The 20,073-nt window shown below is 44.1% G+C and overlaps 2 protein-coding genes across 2 annotated transcripts in view; one reads left to right on the plus strand and one right to left on the minus strand.

The window, feature by feature from the left end:
- vezt (vezatin, adherens junctions transmembrane protein) overlaps positions 1 to 9,358 on the minus strand; it is a 29,752-nt gene extending 20,394 nt beyond the window's left edge. Inside the window, exons 1-4 of the mRNA XM_083999360.1 lie at positions 9,250 to 9,358; positions 7,596 to 7,733; positions 2,518 to 2,610; positions 1,345 to 1,556 (exon numbers count right to left, since the gene is read on the minus strand). Of these exons, the coding sequence (XP_083855486.1) occupies positions 1,345 to 1,556; positions 2,518 to 2,610; positions 7,596 to 7,733; positions 9,250 to 9,285 (479 nt within the window). The 5' untranslated portion in view covers positions 9,286 to 9,358. The remainder of the gene's footprint in view (positions 1 to 1,344; positions 1,557 to 2,517; positions 2,611 to 7,595; positions 7,734 to 9,249) is intronic.
- A 1,267-nt stretch (positions 9,359 to 10,625) lies between these two features.
- fgd6 (FYVE, RhoGEF and PH domain containing 6) overlaps positions 10,626 to 20,073 on the plus strand; it is a gene marked incomplete at its 5' end in the record, with an annotated part of 51,475 nt that continues 42,027 nt past the window's right edge. The window contains 2 exons of the mRNA XM_083999361.1: positions 10,626 to 10,635; positions 12,482 to 14,630. Of these exons, the coding sequence (XP_083855487.1) occupies positions 10,626 to 10,635; positions 12,482 to 14,630 (2,159 nt within the window). The remainder of the gene's footprint in view (positions 10,636 to 12,481; positions 14,631 to 20,073) is intronic.

Here is a 20,073-nt window from a genome sequence, read left to right on the forward strand (position 1 = left end):
AAAGTAACGGTGGCCTCCGAGGACAAAAAAAAACTTGCGGAAATGGTTTACAACTCAAAAACTTCTTACTATTCTCTACCAACTAACTACTACCTCACTTTTTCTGCTGTTTCCTCCTCCTATACTGAATACTGAATTTGATTCGATATTGATTCATTTAGAGATACGTATATCAGTTTTAATACCAATTTTGCTCGGTCATCGAACTAAGATAGATGTAACTCTCTAACCTGGTGCATTATCAAAAATATCAATGTTTACGTTAAGAACTGACCCAAAAGCAGTTACATTAATGCACATTTATTTAACACGACCCACTACAGAAGTAAACAGTGCAACTCTTCACTACAGTTGTGGGTGCCAATTGCGATCACGCAGATCTAACAGAGGAAACAGGAAATTGCGTACATTAAAAGATCGATTAAAGGATTTTATGAATCAATATCAGATCTTTTAAATGAAGATCTATTTATTTTATAGCGATTATACACTTATACAAATATATTAATGGGTTGTATATTCAGATTTAGCCAAATGTGACACACTGGACCTTTAATTGACAGAAAACAATGCAGCATGCAGCCCAGTGTTAATGTTTTTAATTGCATCACCCTGGTATCAGCCTGTTTACGGTTCACTCCCCCCTGCAGCAGCTGAATCACAGATGGATTAAGTTACTATGCTAATGCTAATCCAACATTTCCTAATCCTGTTAGCTCACATTTAAAGCACTGAACCGGCGACACACGGAGCGGCTTTCATTGTGCAGGAAACGTGAAAAGTACTTCTCACAGAGATGAGGACAGTGGATCAGATTTAAATATTCCAGGGGAGTAAAATTGAACGAGAACAAAAAGAGCCGGCGCTGACTGAGCTCGTCAGATGGAGGTGAACGACGACCGACTGCGCCGTTGTGTGTCCTGCCGTTACTTCAGAATCAGATCCAGGACTGAAATGTTCAGAATTATAAAAATTAAAGGTAATCGAGTTTGCGTTTTGTAGAGGTCACAAATTCGTAGGCATGTGGCTGTTTACCACGCTCAGGAGGAGCTGAAGAAAGACACCACTCAGCCGGTCATTAAGGAAAAGTGGGAAGATTCAACCGTTTACGCACTTAAACAACACAGGAGACTTTAAAGTCGGGGTCCTTAACTCGATTTTCACTTGCCGAAAGGATTTCAGAGCAGTGAGGAAACAATTCTGAGAAAGAGGAGTTGTGGTTATTTTTGAGGCTGCAGCTTCAGCTCGCTGTTGTTGTATCGGAGAGTATTATATTCTCCGGTGATCCAATTATCTTGCCCAACCTCTGCACAAGTGTGTGTGTGTGTTAGTGTGTGTGCGTACCACAGGGAGGGCCTGGCGATGAGGCTCGGTCTGGGCAGGGTGCTGGCTCGGCTGGGTGAGCCAGAGGTGGCGGAGGAGGAGGAAGAGGAGGAGGAGGAGGAGGAGAGGGTGAGGAGGCTGGGGTCGAGCAGCTCGATCAGCTCCACGTCCTCCTGCAGCAGAACGTCCTGGTCCAGGATGCATCTCACCGAGTACTGGCCGAACACGCAGTCCTGCCAGATTTAATTAAAAACAAAAGAAAAAAAAACAAGGAGAGAACATTTTTCAAAGAAAAGAAAAAGGCATTTCAAAAATGATGTGATGTTTTTAAAGGGATACGCCAGCATTTTTTTCCATGACCAGCAGATAGACACCATCCTTTCGACTGTGCGTGCAGTAACAAGGGGAGAGTCGTATCACCCGTAATTAGCTTAGCTCAAACGCTGGAAGTGTAGTGTTAGCCTGCCTCCTACCCGAGCCGAAATCAGCAGTCAGAAGCTGATTTCATTTTAGCTCTAAACTCTGTAAATATATCACTTTATCTACATTTCAAACATGTTTAGGTGAGAAAGTAGCCGTTTAGATCAGCAGTGTGTCGTTAATTTGTCTAAATACCAGCTGTTTACAATTTTGTTGTGACGAATTTGGCGCTACTCAAGCTAGCCGTTGTGACCAACGCACTTCCGGTTACTTTCACAAAATAAAACACCCGTTGCCCTTTACATACAGAAAACCATGACGATAGAATTTGTGCTTTTACTTTGAAACAGGAAGCTAACCTACCCTCGATGTAGCTAGCTTGAACCAAAATAAACCGTCTTTGCTTGAACCCTCCGTTTTGACCGATCTCGTCCCGTTAGCGGCATTTGATCGCTCAAGATGCCTTACCGGAGAGTTTTGTCAGCTCTGAGACGAAGATCGGCCCGCCGGTTTCCGTTTAGAGTTGCTGAAGAGTTTCTCTGATGACTTTAGGTGGAGGCAGGCTAACGCTACCGATAGACTTCCAGTGTTTGAGCTAAGCTAATTACAGGCGATACGGCTCTATCTCCCTCGTTACTGCACGCACAGTCGAAAGGATGGTGTCTATCTGCTGGTCATGGACTCGGGAGTGAGGCAAGACACGAAAAAAAAAGAGTTGGTGTATTCCTTTAACACCAGCAGCATTCCTCTCTCTCTGCTTCTCGTTCCACCTACCAGTTGCTGCTGCTCCAGCTTCTGGGAAGCGGCCGCCTGGTGGATCGGGCTCCATCTCCACAGGGCCTCGGCCAGCCTCCACAGCCATCCTCCCTGCACGACACACACACACACACAGACACACACAGACACACACACGCACACACGGGGACATTGAAGATTATAACACAGGCAATTAACTAAGAGCTCCGCTGCAGTTTTTATTATTCAGCCCCAGCGGATTATTCAAGTTGAGAAATATATCCCATATTAAAATCCTAAATGATTCACCTTCAGTCCTCTCACTCCTTCTGAAGTGCTGCTGCTTCTATCCTTGACTGCATTTCCCAGTAATCACACACACACACACAAAAACACTCGCTCCCGGTCAAAAGGAGTATCCCCGGAGACAAACTCTTTCAGGCAACAACAATGAGTGCAATGTGTGTTTGTACAACACTCGCTCCCGGGTCTTTTATAGCACCACTGTGGCACCGAAAACCACATCACTGACAACATTTCTCCTGTGGAATTATATTATAACCGAGTGTTTATATTTTCGGCATCAATAAAACTCAAAACTTTTCATCCTTGCTAAGTGTACCGCCGTCATACAGACAGACAGGAAGACTTCTTTCTAGTTCCAGAAAAAGAGAGGGGGGAAAGAAAAAATGAGTTTGTACGCCTACACTTTACGGAAACACACATTTGTGTTTCGTTCTTTGCTTCCAAGGAGGCTCGGTATTCCCAGCACAGAGGGGACTCCCAGTGTAAACACTCGGGGACGAGTCGGACGACGTCCAATAACCAGACAGCTTCACGTTTTCTTAAGTGCACTGACATTTCAATTCAGGAGTGAAGTGAAGTGAAGTGAACGTCAGGCTCGGGCAAAGTGTTGTTGTAAGTTTTTCTTTCATTCCAGCAGCTAAGAGCCTGGAAACGATCCTAAACTGTGTAAAGCGCCCGATCGTGAATAGGATCTAGTTTATTTTTTCAACTAATCTACTTACTAGTTGTTTAGATGCATCACTGAAATTCTTTGTTTTTTTTTTAAAGAAAATGGGAACTGTAACATGTTTGTATGTTTTAGACCTTGGCTTCAGTCTCTTTATCAGTCCAGCAAAAGAAAAAAAACAGACAATCATAACATAACATCCTGTGCAATGTGTGAGTGTGTGTGCGTGCGTGCGTGCGTATGTGTGTCAGAAACATGGGGTTATTGATCCAGACTGGGCAGAACTTGCATGCTGACCCTTTTCTAGAGGGGGGAGAGGGGTAAAGGACAAGTGTTATTACAGTCGTATTGATTACTGATTATAGAGACCGAGCATTCACACAACACTGGTCATCATCGGTCTCAGCCAATTGTGTGGGTCTGTGTGTGTGTGTGTGTTCTCATATTAGGCCACAACTCGGTCTGCTCAGTCAAATGCAGCAACTCCCGTCTGATGCAAACCTTGTATAGGTGGTGAACACACACACACACGCTCACTGCGGTTAATATCCTGCTTCACTTCACTGTTTTAGCTCATCAATATTCTGCCGGTGTCACTTCAGCTTCAAAATCCTACACTGATCTTTTCTTTACCACCAAGACAATGAATGAATGAACAACACAACACGCACTCAGCAGCATAGACATGACATCCAGGTTTCATGATATAACCTGTGTTTGTACAACAGGTACGGCTAAAACGATCAGCTGTTTAGTGTTTAATAATCCACAGGCAGATGCTACAGTACAGACATAGCTGACATTAACATTATGGGTTATTTTTTACACAGGCTGGAATAAAAATGCTGCAAGTTCAGCATAAAAAACAGAAAAGAAACCCTTCAAGTTTAGCATGCTGTTGCTAACCAGGTAGCTTTTCCGATACCGAGTCACTGCAGCGTCCAATCTAAAAAAACACAAAAAAACACTGTGTATCTGTTTAAGGAGTTAACATCTGGAACAACTGTCCTGAAAATATTAAATTATGCAGCACAATAGCCAGTTTTAAAAGACTTGATCTCGTTATAATATGGAAAAATACTCATTTTACCGATCTTGCACTCTTAAGTTTGGATTTTCTGTTTTGTTGTGATGAGAAATCTAAGTTTATAGATACGATTTATTTGTAATTCTTGTGCTTTATGCTTTTTGTATTTTGTTTTGTGATGAGTTTTTAATTTTGTAGAGTAAAAGGGGTAGATGTACATAAGCTTAGCTTCTACCTACACCTTTTCGGCCACATAGTCTAACTGAGAAATCAGCTATGTACCTAAATAAAATGTATTCATGCATTCAATAACAAACTTTTATATTGTAAACACAAGTTACTAAAGCTCTGGACTGGTAAAGATATGTAGCTTCTTTAACTAACACTTCCAGTAACTGATTTGTACAAGTTTTGTTTTACTGTGTCTTTCTCTGATCCCATTTTTTTGTCATGTTAATGCAATGTAACAGAGCAGATTAATCAAAATTAAACTCGCCATTGGCTACAACTTTATAAGCAAACATAAAGTGCATAAAGATTAAAAGGAGAGGTGAGAGAACAAGGGTGCACTGTGTCAAAGTAACTCTCCAACGTACAGTCGGTTATGATCCTATATTTGCTTAAGCGGTGTTGCCAAACTGTAATAAATCACCCAGTCAAATAAGGTTTCACAGTTTGCTGCAACTAATGATTATTTTCAGTCTTGGTTAATCTGCACTTTATTTTCCCCTAGTAACTGAAAACCAGTGTGGTCTTGTCTACAACACGGCCAGGAAAAACACCCACCACCACCACCACTATACTTTCACCAAGCCCAGGAAGATGAATTCAGATTCAGATTCCTCCCTTTTCTGGTTATATAATATGTAAATATGAAGTTACAAAACACTAAACGGAGGCATGACCAAAAAAATTCAGTACAACATCCTATCTCTGAGCTAACAGCATGAGACAGCTTTAATTCAGGTCTGTTTATTTAGGGGGAAATTCAACTACATTTACAACAAGGAATGTGTTATATAAAATAAAAATAAATAAACTGTACAGACATACAGATTCATTTCCATGACCTTCAAAATAATAGCATGTCAGGTCAAGGTCGTTGGCGCATACTTAACTGCACATACCACAAATTAAATGATAGCACAGTTTGGCCGTTTATTAGAGCTAATGGAAAACAAACACGGACAAAGTGTTTGTCTCGGTTCCTTCCAACTTTCTCTGAGCTCAGAGGGAGGAAACTGGTCACAGGACAGAGGGACGACCCTACAGCTTTTCCTGTCTCATCTGAATCCCTCATCCTCCTTAACTCCTTTAAAACAACAACAGCAGCAGCCGAGCAGGAGAGAGGAAGCATGACACACACGGAAAGTTCCTGAGTGAAGCAAGCAAACACAACGCCGCTTCCCGTCGCAAAAGGGGGGGAGAGGAGAGGAGAGGATGAGAGTCATGTGATCCTGTCTGAGCCTCCCAGGAGGCATTTTACACGTCCGACTGAATCACGGGTCGACTCAAACCGTAGTCATCAACCTCTCTTACGTTAATGCAAGTGCCATTACAAGTTCACACTTTTAATCCTGAGCTGAAGTGCGCAGAGCAGAGGTCCATTAAAAAAAGAAGGGAGAAAAAAAAAGCATACACATGTGAATTTCTGCAGAATACACACACACGGAGACACAGCCAAACACACACATACACAGTTCGTAAGAGGATGCTGTTGCTCAAAGAGGCAGGAATAACGTCAGTCAGAGCGAGTCCCGGTAATCGCATTTGGGCTATCTCCTCTAAAATCAGCACAACAGTAGGTGCAACGCAAGAGACGGAGAGGAGAAGCTGCTAAAAATGAATCTGCTGTGAGAATAACAAGAACATGCAACAGAAAAAATACCTGTGTGTGTGCGCCGGGAGCGACTCTCTCCATGTCTTTTTTAATCTCGACTGAAGAGAGGCACGTAAAACCAGCGTGTGTTGAGTGTACATAACGGTCTGTGGGGCGATTGCGTGCCAATATATGTGTCTGAGTCAATATCCAAATTAATTACTTTCTGTCTGACTGCACAAGTCAACCAGTGACACTCACACTCACAAACACAGACAGACCCGGCGGCCGGGGGGGACGGGGGTCAGTGAGACAGATAATTTCAAGAGAATTAATGGTGGTGGCTGCTAAGTAAACATATGATGACATATATGACATATGATCTAAAACTGGAATGACCGTTATAAGCCGCTGACCATTTTCACAATCATTCAAGAAATCAATAAATGTCAGAAAATAGTAAAGAAACTCGCCGCATTTCCCTTGTTGAGTCCTTGTTGACATCATGAAATGTTTTGCTTCATTTGACTAAGAAGAGCCCAAAACTAGGATGGATTTTTACAATTGACAATGAAAGAAAATCGGTAACTCTTTAATTTACAGGCCACAAATTACGTGATAATGTCAAGAAATAGCCTAGAAATAACGGTCAGTGTCATAGTAATGTCATCTTTTTCATAAAGGCAATAGATTACACGTGCTTTTAATGCTTTGAATTCTTCTCAATGAGGTCCTTGCAATATTTCTGGGCTATTTCTAGCCATTATGACGCAATTACTTGTTATTCCTTGGCTATTTCTTGACATTATCGCATCTGTAAATTAAAGGGTTACCAAAAAATCTATTCCATCCTATTTTGAGCCTTTCTATGACATTTTATTATATAGTTATCTTTATTTTAATTCTATTATTATCAATTTCCTGGTGTCCTATGACTATACAACATCTTTTAGGCACGTTTATGGTTGTCTTTATTACTGTGCATTGGTCCTGTTGAACTGCCATATAATTCAAGTATTATAGCTGTATATGTCACTGATGGAAAGCACCAGTTAGTCAGCACTTGATTTGTTAAGATTAGGTCATTCTAGTTGTTATGTAATGGCAGTTGGATTAATGTTTATAATATGCATAATGCTTGCTTAGTATATCCTTGTTATATGTTTTATGTATGATGTTTTGTTTTCAGTTCAGGTCTGTGTGTTTTCTGTGTTTCATTTGGCCGTAACGCTCTTTTAAAATTGTTTGTTTCTACTGAATCAACAAGCTGATTATCGAAAGAAAATGTGGAAACTCACTTTAGTTTTCCGTGGATCTTCATCAGGAGAGAGGAGGTCTCCCTCTTGTCCGCCATATTCGTCCTCCTGCGATGCCGTCGGACATGCCTCGAAGTCTGTGTGGCCTAGATCGTGCAAGTACTGGAAAAGAGGAGAGTTCTGCAACGAGAAGGAGACAGAGACAGAGACAGAGTGAGGAGGAGTGATGGATGAGAAGGAGGAGTGTGGGATACGGATGGATGGAGAGAAGAGCTGAGGAGTGAAAACGTGGTGCTCAGCTCAGCTTAGCTCCATGCGGGTTGAGCCGATAATACTCATCCTGATTTTTTCCCCCCTAAGTTTTTCCAAAGGTGTCCGAAGAACGCTGATAAGCGAGAGGAGAAGCAAGCATCCCTGATTCGCTGAGCTGCTCTTCTCTTCTTTCCTCCAGGGATTCATCAGCTGAAGTTGAGAGACTCCACCCTCATCCATATTAGCCCCTATCAATCTATCCATCTATCTCCTCCTCCTTGCAGCTCATGGTACTTTACTATTCACGCAGGAATGAACGCAGTACAGACTTTACAGTACGTGCCTTCACATGTGAATCTGTAAATCAACACATTACAGATGCCAGGATTGTCTCTTTTTTGAGCCTCTGTCAAATGCAACCGAGACAAGATCCTCCCTAATTCCTTTTCTGCAGCCGGAGAACTGGACAACAAATGTGAGCAAGCACAAGTTACCATGGAATAATCTGATCTTCTTGCATGAAGAGGAGGATAAACACGGGCATTGTCGTTTCATGCCCCCTGAACAGAGAGAACTCAGCCATGAAATAATAAGCATAGAGGTAGGAGATTGAGGGAGAGAAAAAAGCAAACATCCCATGGTAGAAATTGCCCAAAAGATGCCTGCCTGCCTGCCTGCTGACCCACTTCTCTTGTCAGCTGCTGGGGCAACAAAAAAAAAAAAAACATCACTCTGAGCATCTGTGCTGCTGTGGGATGTGATGTGAGCATCTCATTTTAATCTAATAGCAGTCAAGACAACGAAATGCTACTCACATGCATTGTCACACGAAGTCGCAGCTCATGTTGTCACCATCCATATGTAGCTCTCTCTCTCTCTCTCTGTGTGTGTGTGTGTACGCGTTTGTGTGAATGGGTGAATGTGAATGTGAATGTGTATGTGTGTGTCTTTCTTCCAGAACCGACGCATTGGATCTGGTCATCCCCACCCCACCTCCTCATCCACCTCCTCCTCCTCCTCCTTCTCCTTCTTCAGCAACTGGTCTGGTATTAATGATGAAACACCCCCAACAACAATGCGCACACTTTGCCCCCAGCTCAGCCGCTCTCATGACCAACCAAAGCTCCTTGGCAGAAACAACAACATTCAACCACCAGGGTGAATGAAAGCCAGATAATGTGGATTTTGTTTTCTGCACTGACACAACACAACGCACTGACACTGCATAGCAACAGGAGCAAACGGCTACTGTTGCTTGGTGTGTGTGAAGCTAACTTAGCTTTCCTACTAGCTCGCCAAGCTAAGCTAAGCTAAGCTAAAAGCTAAGTCGTGTAAAATGAATCTTGTGCGGTAACGTATATTTAACCTCAGCATGACAAAGCAGCATTACAAGTTTCGGCGCACACACAGAAAAAAAAATGGTAGCACAAGACAAGACACAAACCTCAAATACCACATCTTCATCGAACTCCTCAGTCATTGCTCTCCGCCATCTATACGCAGCCCGTTCAGCATTATGAAGTTGTAGGCAGTCGGCAACAAACAGCAGCCAGGCAGCCGTTGTTGAATTGAGAAGTTGGTAGCCTTCAAAGTTAGCCGGCGGCTAAACTTCGCTAAAAAACTACAATTCCCGTGATGCTCCAGCGCCTTCGAACCGCCGCCACTTCCTCTGCTCGCGAGCAAACGACCGACCAATCGTTCGAGACGGTTAGAAGTTAGAACGCCCCAAGTGGTCGCGAGAGGCAACCGTTAGGAAAAGCCGTGTGGCGTAAAGTCAACGGAAAAGACGAGGTAAAGTGCCTTCAAAATAAAATCCACACTTTTTTTTAACAACAATGCTGTAAATAGGAAATCCAGCAATTCTATTCTAGTTTATTGAAAAAAATATACAGCTGACTACATTTTTATATATATTATTATTTTTTGTTTACTTTTTATTCATTTTCTTTTAGTAATACACTCATATGCGCCAACTGGGAAGACATAACATAACATAACATGGCAAGGGGAGGATTTGGACATTGAGTAAGTAAGACAGCAGAGTCAACATAAGCACATCATACATAAAAAAACATAAAGATCGACTGAATATGATTTTATGTTGATTTCATCAGTATTCCAACATAGCCATGTAGCTTTATTAAAAGGGTTTTTTGGAATTTCAAGGCAGCGCTGTGTTTGACCTGTTGAATCTGAAGCATACGCTGGGTGTCTATGGGAAATATACTATAGTAAAAGTAACAGTTTTTCATGGTAAATCAGAAAATCCCTCTTTTAGGTGCTCATAAAATCGCATGCAATTTGCAAACTAGGCTTACCTTGTGGTGAGATGCAGTGTTTTGTATGAATATAGTTTGCAGGTAATGTAAAAAAAATAAAATAAAATATAAAAAAAACAATGGCAAAAATAATTAAATAATAGTTCAGATACTTATTCCAGATATTAATCACGTCACAACAAACACAGATAGGTACATACAGCTTCAAAGATTTTGCAAAGAGATTTATTTTGAAACGTGTAACCGGAAGTGCCTCGTTTCGTTGCGTCGCGCTTGACGCCGTTGGGAAAAGCACCGTGGCCGAAAAAAAAACTTAGTAGAGGAAAAATGAAAAAAGTAACAGGCGTAAAGACTTTATCCGTGCATCCGCTGGAGCGATAAAGGAACAACAACAGCGATGGATCTGCATGTTTCCTCCCTGGACCTGGTTTTAAACTGACAATAATGGTGTCGACGGAGGAAAAAACACGGATTTTCTCGCAATTCCATTGAAAAAAAAAAAAAATTTACTCATGGAGAAGCAAGCAGCAAGTCGGGAGTCATGAGCACAGGTTTGTTCCTGCTGAGCTTTACACAAAACTTCACACACACACAAATACTTTTTATTTAGGCCTTTGTATTTTTATTTTTCTGTTCTGTTCGCTTAGTTAAAACCAACAAACTCTCCACTTTCGATAGCATCCACTCTATTTTTAACGCAGCCGCAGTTAATTACAGTTTTTCTTAATAACAGCCTACAAAGAGATATAAAAGAGGAGGGCTCTGCCTCGTTTTCGGTGCTTTCTTTTAAACAGATAATAACAAAACCGCCTCCACAACTCACATTTTAGAAAAAAAAGAAATCCCTCTTTTCCGTTTGTTATTAACTTACAGCCTCTGTTGCAGCTGCAGAGGGTTAAATCCTTTGTCTTAAAACATCTGTCCTGCTGTTGATGCAGCAGCTCGGTAGTAAGTTAATAGGCTCGCGAGGCTAACATCTGGATAAAAAAAACTAAACTAAACAAAAAAAACAGTGGATAAACCGGGAATAGCCTTCACTGAATCCGTTTCAACAAGTTTGGGAAAAACACAAGGGCCAGAAATAAAAGATAAAAAAAAAAAAAAAATCTGGCTGTTTAATGTTTCATCTTTTGCTGCTGCTGGACTTTATAAACATCCTGTGACATAATTAACTAACTTTAAAAGTATTTGTACCATTCGGTTTCTTATTGATAAGGATAATAAACACCAAAGTGAAAGAGCAGCAGGATATATGAAGTTGTAGATCCGTCCTCTGCTGCTGCTCACCACCGCCATCCTCCGTGAGGGTTTTTGGGTTCAATGAGTTGTGTTGTGTTGTGTGTCCCACTGAAAAGTATTAACAGAGGATGTTAGCCTATTATTATAATATGCCGAATTGATAAATAAATAGTAATAAATAACAGTTGCAGTTGCAGACAGCTCCACCACCTATTGGATTATGGTGTATAAGAAGGTTTATGTTATATTTAGTGGGGTTTTTTAAGATGAATTTGTGTGTCTATGTGTGTGTGTCTATGTGTGTGTGTGTGTGTGTGTGTGTGTGTGTGTGTGTGTGTGTGTGTGTGTGTGTGTGTGTGTGTGTGTGTGTGTGTGTGTGTGTGGAGGCAGAGCAGCGTGGATCTGGGGGCAGAGCGGTTTTTGGGTTGTTGGCCTTTTCGGAAACATCCGCTCGATGACTCCACTTCTCGTGGTGTCGGCCAGCCAAGAGGCTTTTCAGCGGAAAATATGGCCTACGATGTCAGTTCACAGCTTTTTTTTCCTTTTTTTTATAAGTGTAGAGGCTCTTTTCCTTTTTTCCTTTTTTCTTTTTTTCATTTCAACTTTATTTAACCGGCTGGATGGATCACACTGAGACACTGATTCTATATCATCAAACTTATTTATTTATGTAAATTTCCAGCAGTTACAAATAATGTAATGACTCATTACATTATCTCATCATTACTAATGAGATTACACCCAGTACAATAGCTATAATATAGGGTTTAGTCAGTGTATTTTCCAGGAACAGGAAGGAAGCGACTAATAATGCAGTAATATGTGAGATTTATTTTTAATTATGGTAGATTGCTTTCAGATAAATAAAAATAGACCAGAAATGAAAATATGATTGACAAGAGAAGCCACAACCTGATCGCTCGGGTTTAATTCGTGCATTATGAGTCCAACGACCCCCTCTGACCCTGAGTCTGACCTCTCGACCCCGGTCTTAACACACAGTTTGCAGCTGTGCGTGCGTCTATTAGAGGAAACGTGGGTGAAGCATGTTTAGTGTGTGTGTGTGATTCATTTCAAAGGAAGTCTGTGAATAATGAGTGAATAATGTTTCTGTAACTCTCCCTCCCTCCTCCCTCTTCTCTTCTCTTCTACGTGCAGGTGTGAAGAAGCCTCCACTCGCTCCCAAACCTAAACTCCCTTCTTCTTCCTCTCCTTCTTCTTCTTCCACCAACGCCACCAACGCCACCAAACCCTCGCCCCCTCCCATCGCCCCCAAACCGGGGCTCCTCACCCAGCCTTCCCCCGCCACCCTCAAGAGGACGAAACCGGCCGTCGCTCCTAAACCGTGCATCCCCAAATCCGCTGCCTCTTCTCCGCCCGTTTCACCACCACCGCCACCACCGCCCAATCCCAACAACTCCCACCTCATCATCCTATCTCAGGAACAACAGGAAGAAGCTTTAGATGACGACAATGACAGCCTCAACTCGCTCCTCAACTCCAAAAATGGGATTTTCTCAGAGTCTCAGAGCAAGCAGCGTGAGTCGGACTCGGACTACATCATCCCCACCTGCCGCCGGCGCCCGGTGGAAAACGGAAACGTAAGCGTAAGCGTAGGCGTCGCAGAGATTGGGAGCGAAGATTTGCACGACGATGACGACGAAGAGCATAGTAGCTTACAGAATGGGATTTCTAGTACGGACGGCTTCAAAGAAGAAGGGACGAATAAGTCGAAGAAGAAGCCGAGAGAGAAACCGGAGATAAAGGAGCAGGGAGTTGTCGCTGCCTCGGAGTCGAAGGGCGAAGGCGGCGGTGGTGGAAGGATCGGCGGAAGGATCGGCAGGAAACCGCGGGATAAACCTCAAAGACAGAGACACTTGGAACGCCGTTTGGTAAACAAAGAAGTGGCGAGGAAAGCTGCAGAGCCTGATGAGCAAGAAAACGCACATTTAACGACGACGACGGACTCTACTACGCAGCCGTCGCCGGCCTGTGATGTTGCAGGCAGCATCATCGTCCTCTCAAGCATCCTTCCTCCTCCTCCTCCTCCGCTTCTTCCTCCTCCTCCTCTTCTTCCTCCTCTTCTTCACGATTCTCCAGATTCCCTCGGAGCCTCCCAAGTCCCCGCCGCCCCGAGTAAACCGCTCCCGGTGCCTCACCCGCGGAAACTTAAACTTAAAAAGCCGACGCTGGTGCGGCAAGATGGCGTCGAGGTTGGCGAGGCGTCGAGGCTGAGTGTGGCCGCCGTGTCGCTCAGCTCCGAGGGACAGGACGATGGCGACGGCTTTTCACCGCAAAGAGACTCGGATGACGAGGGAGTGGACGAGCCGGACGCCGCCGCCGCCGCACCGGTCCCCCCTCCTCGCCAGACCTCGCTCTCGCTGTCGCCACGCCTCCACAGGAACAAAAACACCTCGCACTCCTTAGATCTGCTCTCGCCACACGAGGAAGTGAAGAAAGACGGCGAGCAGCGGGAAGAAGAGGAGGAAGAGGATGGATACGGCGACTTCGAGCGCTATCCGATCACCCACAGTCTTCCCAAGCAGATCAAACTGGGCTGCCACCACCGCACGCCGCAGCTCGCTAACTCCCGGAAGGCCTTCTCCGCCGACGACGACCATCCATCGCCGCGGGCGCCGCCGAGGAAACCCCAGAGACACAGCCTCCCGGCGCCGATCACCCACCCTCCCGCCGCGCCGCCGCACGCCAACACGCCGATGCGGGAGCTGCCGCCGCCGCCGCCTCAGGAGAAAACGACGACGGCGGTGATGGCGTGGCGCTTCACCCGACCCTGCGTGACCTTCTTCAGCCGCCAGATGCCGACCCGGAGCAGCGTGCCGCCGAAGGGCCGCGCGCCGACGACGACGACGACGACGACGCTCGGCGGGAAGCAGCGGGCGCAGTCGTTCTCCGCCGCCGACCTGGCAACCCGCGCAAACTCCCACTCCCAGAAGCGCGGCGGCGGGCTCTCGTTCCGGAAGCTGCTGGAGCTGCGGCTGTCGGTGAAGATGCTGCCGAAGCTGCTCGCCAAGGGAGGACAGTCGCTGGATTGTACCAGCGTGGACGATCGGAGGAGTTTGGAGCGGCCCAACAGCTGCATAGGGGAGGCCGATTTCTGCGGCGGAGATGGTGGCGAGGGGTCGGTGGAGTACGAGACCGTTCCTCTGTACGAGGAAATCCCCGAGTACATGAACCTGCCGTTCCACGGAGCGAGGCTCGGCTGGTCGCACGACCCCGACGCTCCGGACTCGGACATCTACGAGGTTCAGGACCCGTACCACAGATGCCACGACCACGTATACGAGAGGTAGAGTACTGAATCTATCTATCTATCTATCTATCTATCTATCTATCTATCTATCTATCTATCTATCTATCTATCTATCTATCTATCTATCTATTATCCATTATCCATTATCCATCCATCCATCCATTCATCTATTTTTCGATCTATCTATCCATCCACCCATCCATCCATCGATTTATCCATCTATCTATTTTTCTATCTGTCCGTCTGTCCATCCATCCATCCATCCATCCATTGAATCCCTGTTTCAGTCCATTCATGTTCTGTCTATCCATCCATCCATCCATCCATCCATCCATCCATCCATCCATCCATCCATCCATCCATCCACCCATCCATCCATCCATCCATCCATCCATCCATCCATCCATCCATCCATTTATCCACCCATCCATCCATCCATCCATCCACCCATCCATCCATCCATCCATCCATCCATCCATCCATTCATCTACTTTTCGATCTATCTATCCATCCATCGATCTATCATCTATCTATTTTTCGATCTGTCCATCCATCCATCCATCCATCCATCCATCCATCCATCCATCCATCCATCCATCCATCCATTTATCCACCCATCCATCCATCCATCCATCCACCCATCCATCCATCCATCCATCCATCCATCCATCCATCCATTCATCTACTTTTCGATCTATCTATCCATCCATCCATCCATCTACCCATCCATCCATCGATCTATCCATCTATCTATTTTTCGATCCATCCATCCATCCATCCATCCATCCATCCATCCATCCATCCATCCATCCATCCATCCATCCATCCATCCATTCATCTACTTTTCGATCTATCTATCCATCCATCCATCCATCTACCCATCCATCCATCGATCTATCCATCTATCTATTTTTCGATCTGTCCATCCATCCATCCATCCATCCATCCATCCATCCATCCATCCATCCATCCATCCATCCATCCATCCATCCAATCCCTGTTTCGGTCCATCCATGTTCTATCTATCTATCTATCTATCTATCTATCTATCTATCTATCTATCTATCTATCTATCTATCTATCTATCCGTAACCATTCACACCAACAGGGAGCCACACCTCCCTTTTGTTTTGATGCTTTATGAGTTCATTGTGACACTGTTTATTTATCCAACACATGGGGAAGTTGGTTGTTACAGTAGCGTTGCAGCACACAAGGTAAAAGGAAAAGTAGATATAAATAAAATGATCAAACAAACATATGAAGAAGGTCCAGGTCTCCTTCTTTTTCTCTTTGTAAAAAACAAACTCAAAAATATTAAATTCATAACTTTAGAAAACTCAGAAAAGCAGCAGGAAACATTTTTTAAAATTGATCAAACAATAGATTATCAGACTAATCGTTTTAGGATTTTGTTGAATCGCCCTGCCTGAGGTGATCGAGCAGCAACAGGTGTCGTATCAAAAGACGATTCATTATCTGAGTCACAATGGATCATGGAGGGGAAAAGGGGGGAAAAAAAAAAACTGCAAACGCATGCGTTTATCAATGAAATGTCTCAGTGAAGGAAGAAGAGAAGAGGTTTTTATACCAATATGCACAATGGCTGCTTGTTGTGTTTGTGCATGTGAGAAAATAACAGCCTGAAGGTCCAGATGTTTAACCCTCTACAGGTGAGGTGAACCCTAGAGCTGCTGTTGCATTATGGGAACTGTAGTGTGTGTGTGTGTGTGTTGCACAGGTGACACAAGCAGCAGCAGCAGCAGCAGCGAGGGCTTTGTGTTTTTTAGTTTGAGCCAGTGGCGTTGAATTTGAATGGAGCATTGATGTGCAGCAGGTCAGCCCCGATTTTCCTGTGGGTTATTTTCAGTGGCCAGGGCAGGAAATGTCTGAGAATCGCAGAAACGCCGCACAGCTCTCTAGAACAGGGAAAATAAACCTCCAGCAGCAACCACCGGCCTCCTCCTCCTCCTCCTCCTCCTCCTCCTCCTCCTTCTCTCCGTCAGGCCGCCCGTCCGCCCGCCCGCCCTCGCACTCTGTTTAGCCTCTTCCTTTAACCTCATCACTCCACTTTCCTCCTCTGTCCCGAAGTGAGTTTTGTTTTCATCTTGAATAAATGAACAAAGTTGTAGGACAGTGAATAACACAGGAGCAGATGAGCTGAAGAAGTACAGGAACAGCAACGTGTAGTGTGACCAAATTAGAGCTGCAACTTTATTAAATGAATTGTCAACTATTTTGATAATCGAAGAATCGATTTGAGTATTTTTTTTAAAAAGAAAAATAAGTCCAAATTCTCTCATTTCAGTTTCTTAAAGGTACATTGTGTAGGAATTACTCCCATCTAGCATTGTGGTTGTATATGGCAAGCAACTCAATCGTATTTTTCATGCTGCATTCACGTGAAATTGGGCAGATGGCAGACGGACGACAGCCGCTGCACGTAACGGCATAAACAAGCCTCTATGTAAACAAGTGGTCTGTCAGCACGAGGCAAAACAATACACGAGACAATATGTTGTCAGGGTTAGGGTGTGAAAAGTAATGTGGAAAGCAGGATTACGATATCTGGTCACCCTAGTAACGTGTTGGAGAGACTTGTTGACGTGATTTACTGTGAGAAGATCAACATCTAGATACAAAACCTCCTCCTGCGTTAAACTGGTTTTATGACGTTGTAGATTTGGATTATAACCAAAATCTGTTCAGTTGTTTATTTCTCCGCTCAAATCACACACTCGACTAGAAGTCCATTCATATTTTTTATATCAATCAATATTCACTACAACAATATTTCTATCATTATTTCAATTGGACATCTTCATATATAGTTTGTTTTTGTCAGAGAAAATCTGAAAAAAAAGAGCAAATTTAATGGAGAAATACTTGAGAATCGACACATTAAAATAAAAGCTGCATGACTTGATTTATTTGATTGTTTATTGATTTGATTCAGGCGCTCGAGGGCAGAGGAACAAGCTGGAACCGCAGCATGTGACACATTTCCACCGTACGAGTTTGTTAAGGGAGGTGTCGTCTGCTCTGGGAGGGAGAACAGATCAGTTGGAGGCCACAAAACCTGGAACAATGACGCAAACTGAGGCTGAAATGCGACACATGCAACAATCTGAGTTATGGACCTTTAAAGGGATAGTTCAACATTTGGGCAAATTGCCAGAATCCCTATAGTCATAGCAGTAGGTTCGTTACCTTTAATTGTCGGTGCAAGCTATTTTTAGAACGGTGGAGCAGAGCCGTGAGCTGCTCAGAGCTACGCTACGGAGGCTCATGGGATTTCTTGGTTTCCCTCATCAAACTCATCAAATACACAATCCAACAACTCCACAACGCTCTGGTGGACAAGTTGTGACCTGCACATTCACCACGCTATGAGATAATAACACAACGTTACCAGACAGAGTTGTTTTAAAGGGTAAATACAGAGACTGCTTGCTGAAAAACTGCTCCCAACGGGTAAACTTATCGGCAGTTTTGCATGAATTTCCCTCTAAAACAACTCTGTGTGGTAACGTTGTGTTATTATCTCATAGCGTGGTGAATGTGCAGGTCACAACTTGTCCACCAGAGCGTTGTGGAGTTGTTGGATTGTGTATTTGATGAGTTTGATGAGGGAAACCAAGAAATCCCATGAGCCTCCGTAGCGTAGCTCTGAGCAGCTCGCCGCTCTGCTCCGCCGTTCTAAAAATAGCTTGCGCCGACAATTAAAGGTAACGAACCTACTGCTATGACTATAGGGATTATGGCAAAGGGCCAATTTGCCAAAAATGTTGAACTATCCATTTAAGTAGATAAAAGTGGAGAATTATTGGTATTTCTTTTGTTTTTGTTCGCTACATGACAACAAACAGTTAACAGTCGGTTCAACTGTGCGTTTTTTGTTAATTAGTGTTTAATTAAACAGTCAGGAGACGCTGCCAGCTCGGTGACTCAGCCACCTGGTCACATTGATGCCAATAAGATCCAGTTGAGTCACTCGGCTGCTGATACGAGGCCAGGACTGTTACTGTTCCCATCGTTAACGCCATGCACAGCTCAAACTGTGACGCTACAGAGTAGACGAGGAAGGTCGAGGTCGAGGTCGAGGTCGAGGCCACGTGAGGTGACCGACCGACCGGCATGAAAATCTGCGGTTTATAAAACTATTAAAATGTTTCCCTCCTTCCTCGCTTCTGTCTTAATTCAGTCTGGTATGTGTGGAGTGAAGTGGAGTGGTTTGTGTGTGTGTATTTGTGAGTGAATCTGTAGTGTTTCCCAGGCATCGCAAGCCTGTTAAGTTTATGTAAGTAGCCTCAAGGCTGTAAACAAGTGGCGCTCTGTGCCGGACCCAGTGTGCAGGAATGCTCGACTATAGAGAGAGAGAAAAAAGCATGAGGAGAGGACGACGAAGCTGAGAAAAAAAAGAGAGGAAGAGCAAGAAGAGAGGGAGAGAGAGAGTGAACGTGAATTCAGATTTTTTTTTTTTTTTTTTTAGGCAAAAGACAGTGTCAAGAGACTCTGGAGATAAACAGGGAAGTGGAGAGAGTGGGCGACAGGGAGAGGAAATGAGAGAATATTTGGAGTGCCATTGTCTTTCCCGTCTGATATTTACTCTGAGCAAAGGTAGAAGAACAGGGAATCCACGGGGTCTTGAAAAGTATTAGGCTAAAAGGTGTATGGCAGCGGCCATCCACTGTATTGATTAGCCGCTGAGAGGCTGAGACAGGGGGATCTGTCCGACACGCATCCAAAGAAATGCATCACTCCATAGCTGCTTGATGTTGCTTTATTCGCGCACATACACACATACAGGAGATGTTGACTTACTTCGTGATGTTCAGAGATGTAAACTGGACTTTGAATTGCGGTCAACAGAAAATGACGCCACCCTACTCACCCCCTCTCCGCAAGCACACACTAACCACACACACGTGCAGGTGACATTAATTACCGCTACTCGGGCTCCCCAGTGATGCACGCAGACACACCTCCACGCAGACACACCCCCACACAGACACACACCTCCACATACATGCTCGCTCCCACATTCCGGCCCCTAATTATTAGAACATAATAATTACATAATCATTAATGCAAAACAAACATACAAATAACACACACATAATCAAAAACAAAGGTCCAACTGTCAATGTCCCTTCGTTCCATGGTCTGTCAGCTCCCTCAGGCCAGACATTACCAGAACATAGTCAGTTGAGAGCAATTTAGTCACCACCTCTCAAAAGTCACACCCAACGTCAGTCATGTCAAAAGTCCACAACGATAATATCCATCAGGATTCCACGGCCTCTTGTAGAAGACAGATCTTCGTGACAGGCCTGTCCAAGCAGCTTGTCTTGGTCTTGATCCTCACTTGTCGTACCAGTCCTTTCTTGTCTGGAACTGCTTCTATAACTCTCCCCATGATCCACGAATTGCGAGGTGCAGAGTCATCCACGATCAGTACGATGTCCCCAGGTTTGAA

The sequence above is a fragment of the Trachurus trachurus genome (assembly GCF_905171665.1).
Source record: "Trachurus trachurus genome assembly, chromosome: 23".
Classification (NCBI taxonomy): domain Eukaryota; kingdom Metazoa; phylum Chordata; class Actinopteri; order Carangiformes; family Carangidae; genus Trachurus; species Trachurus trachurus.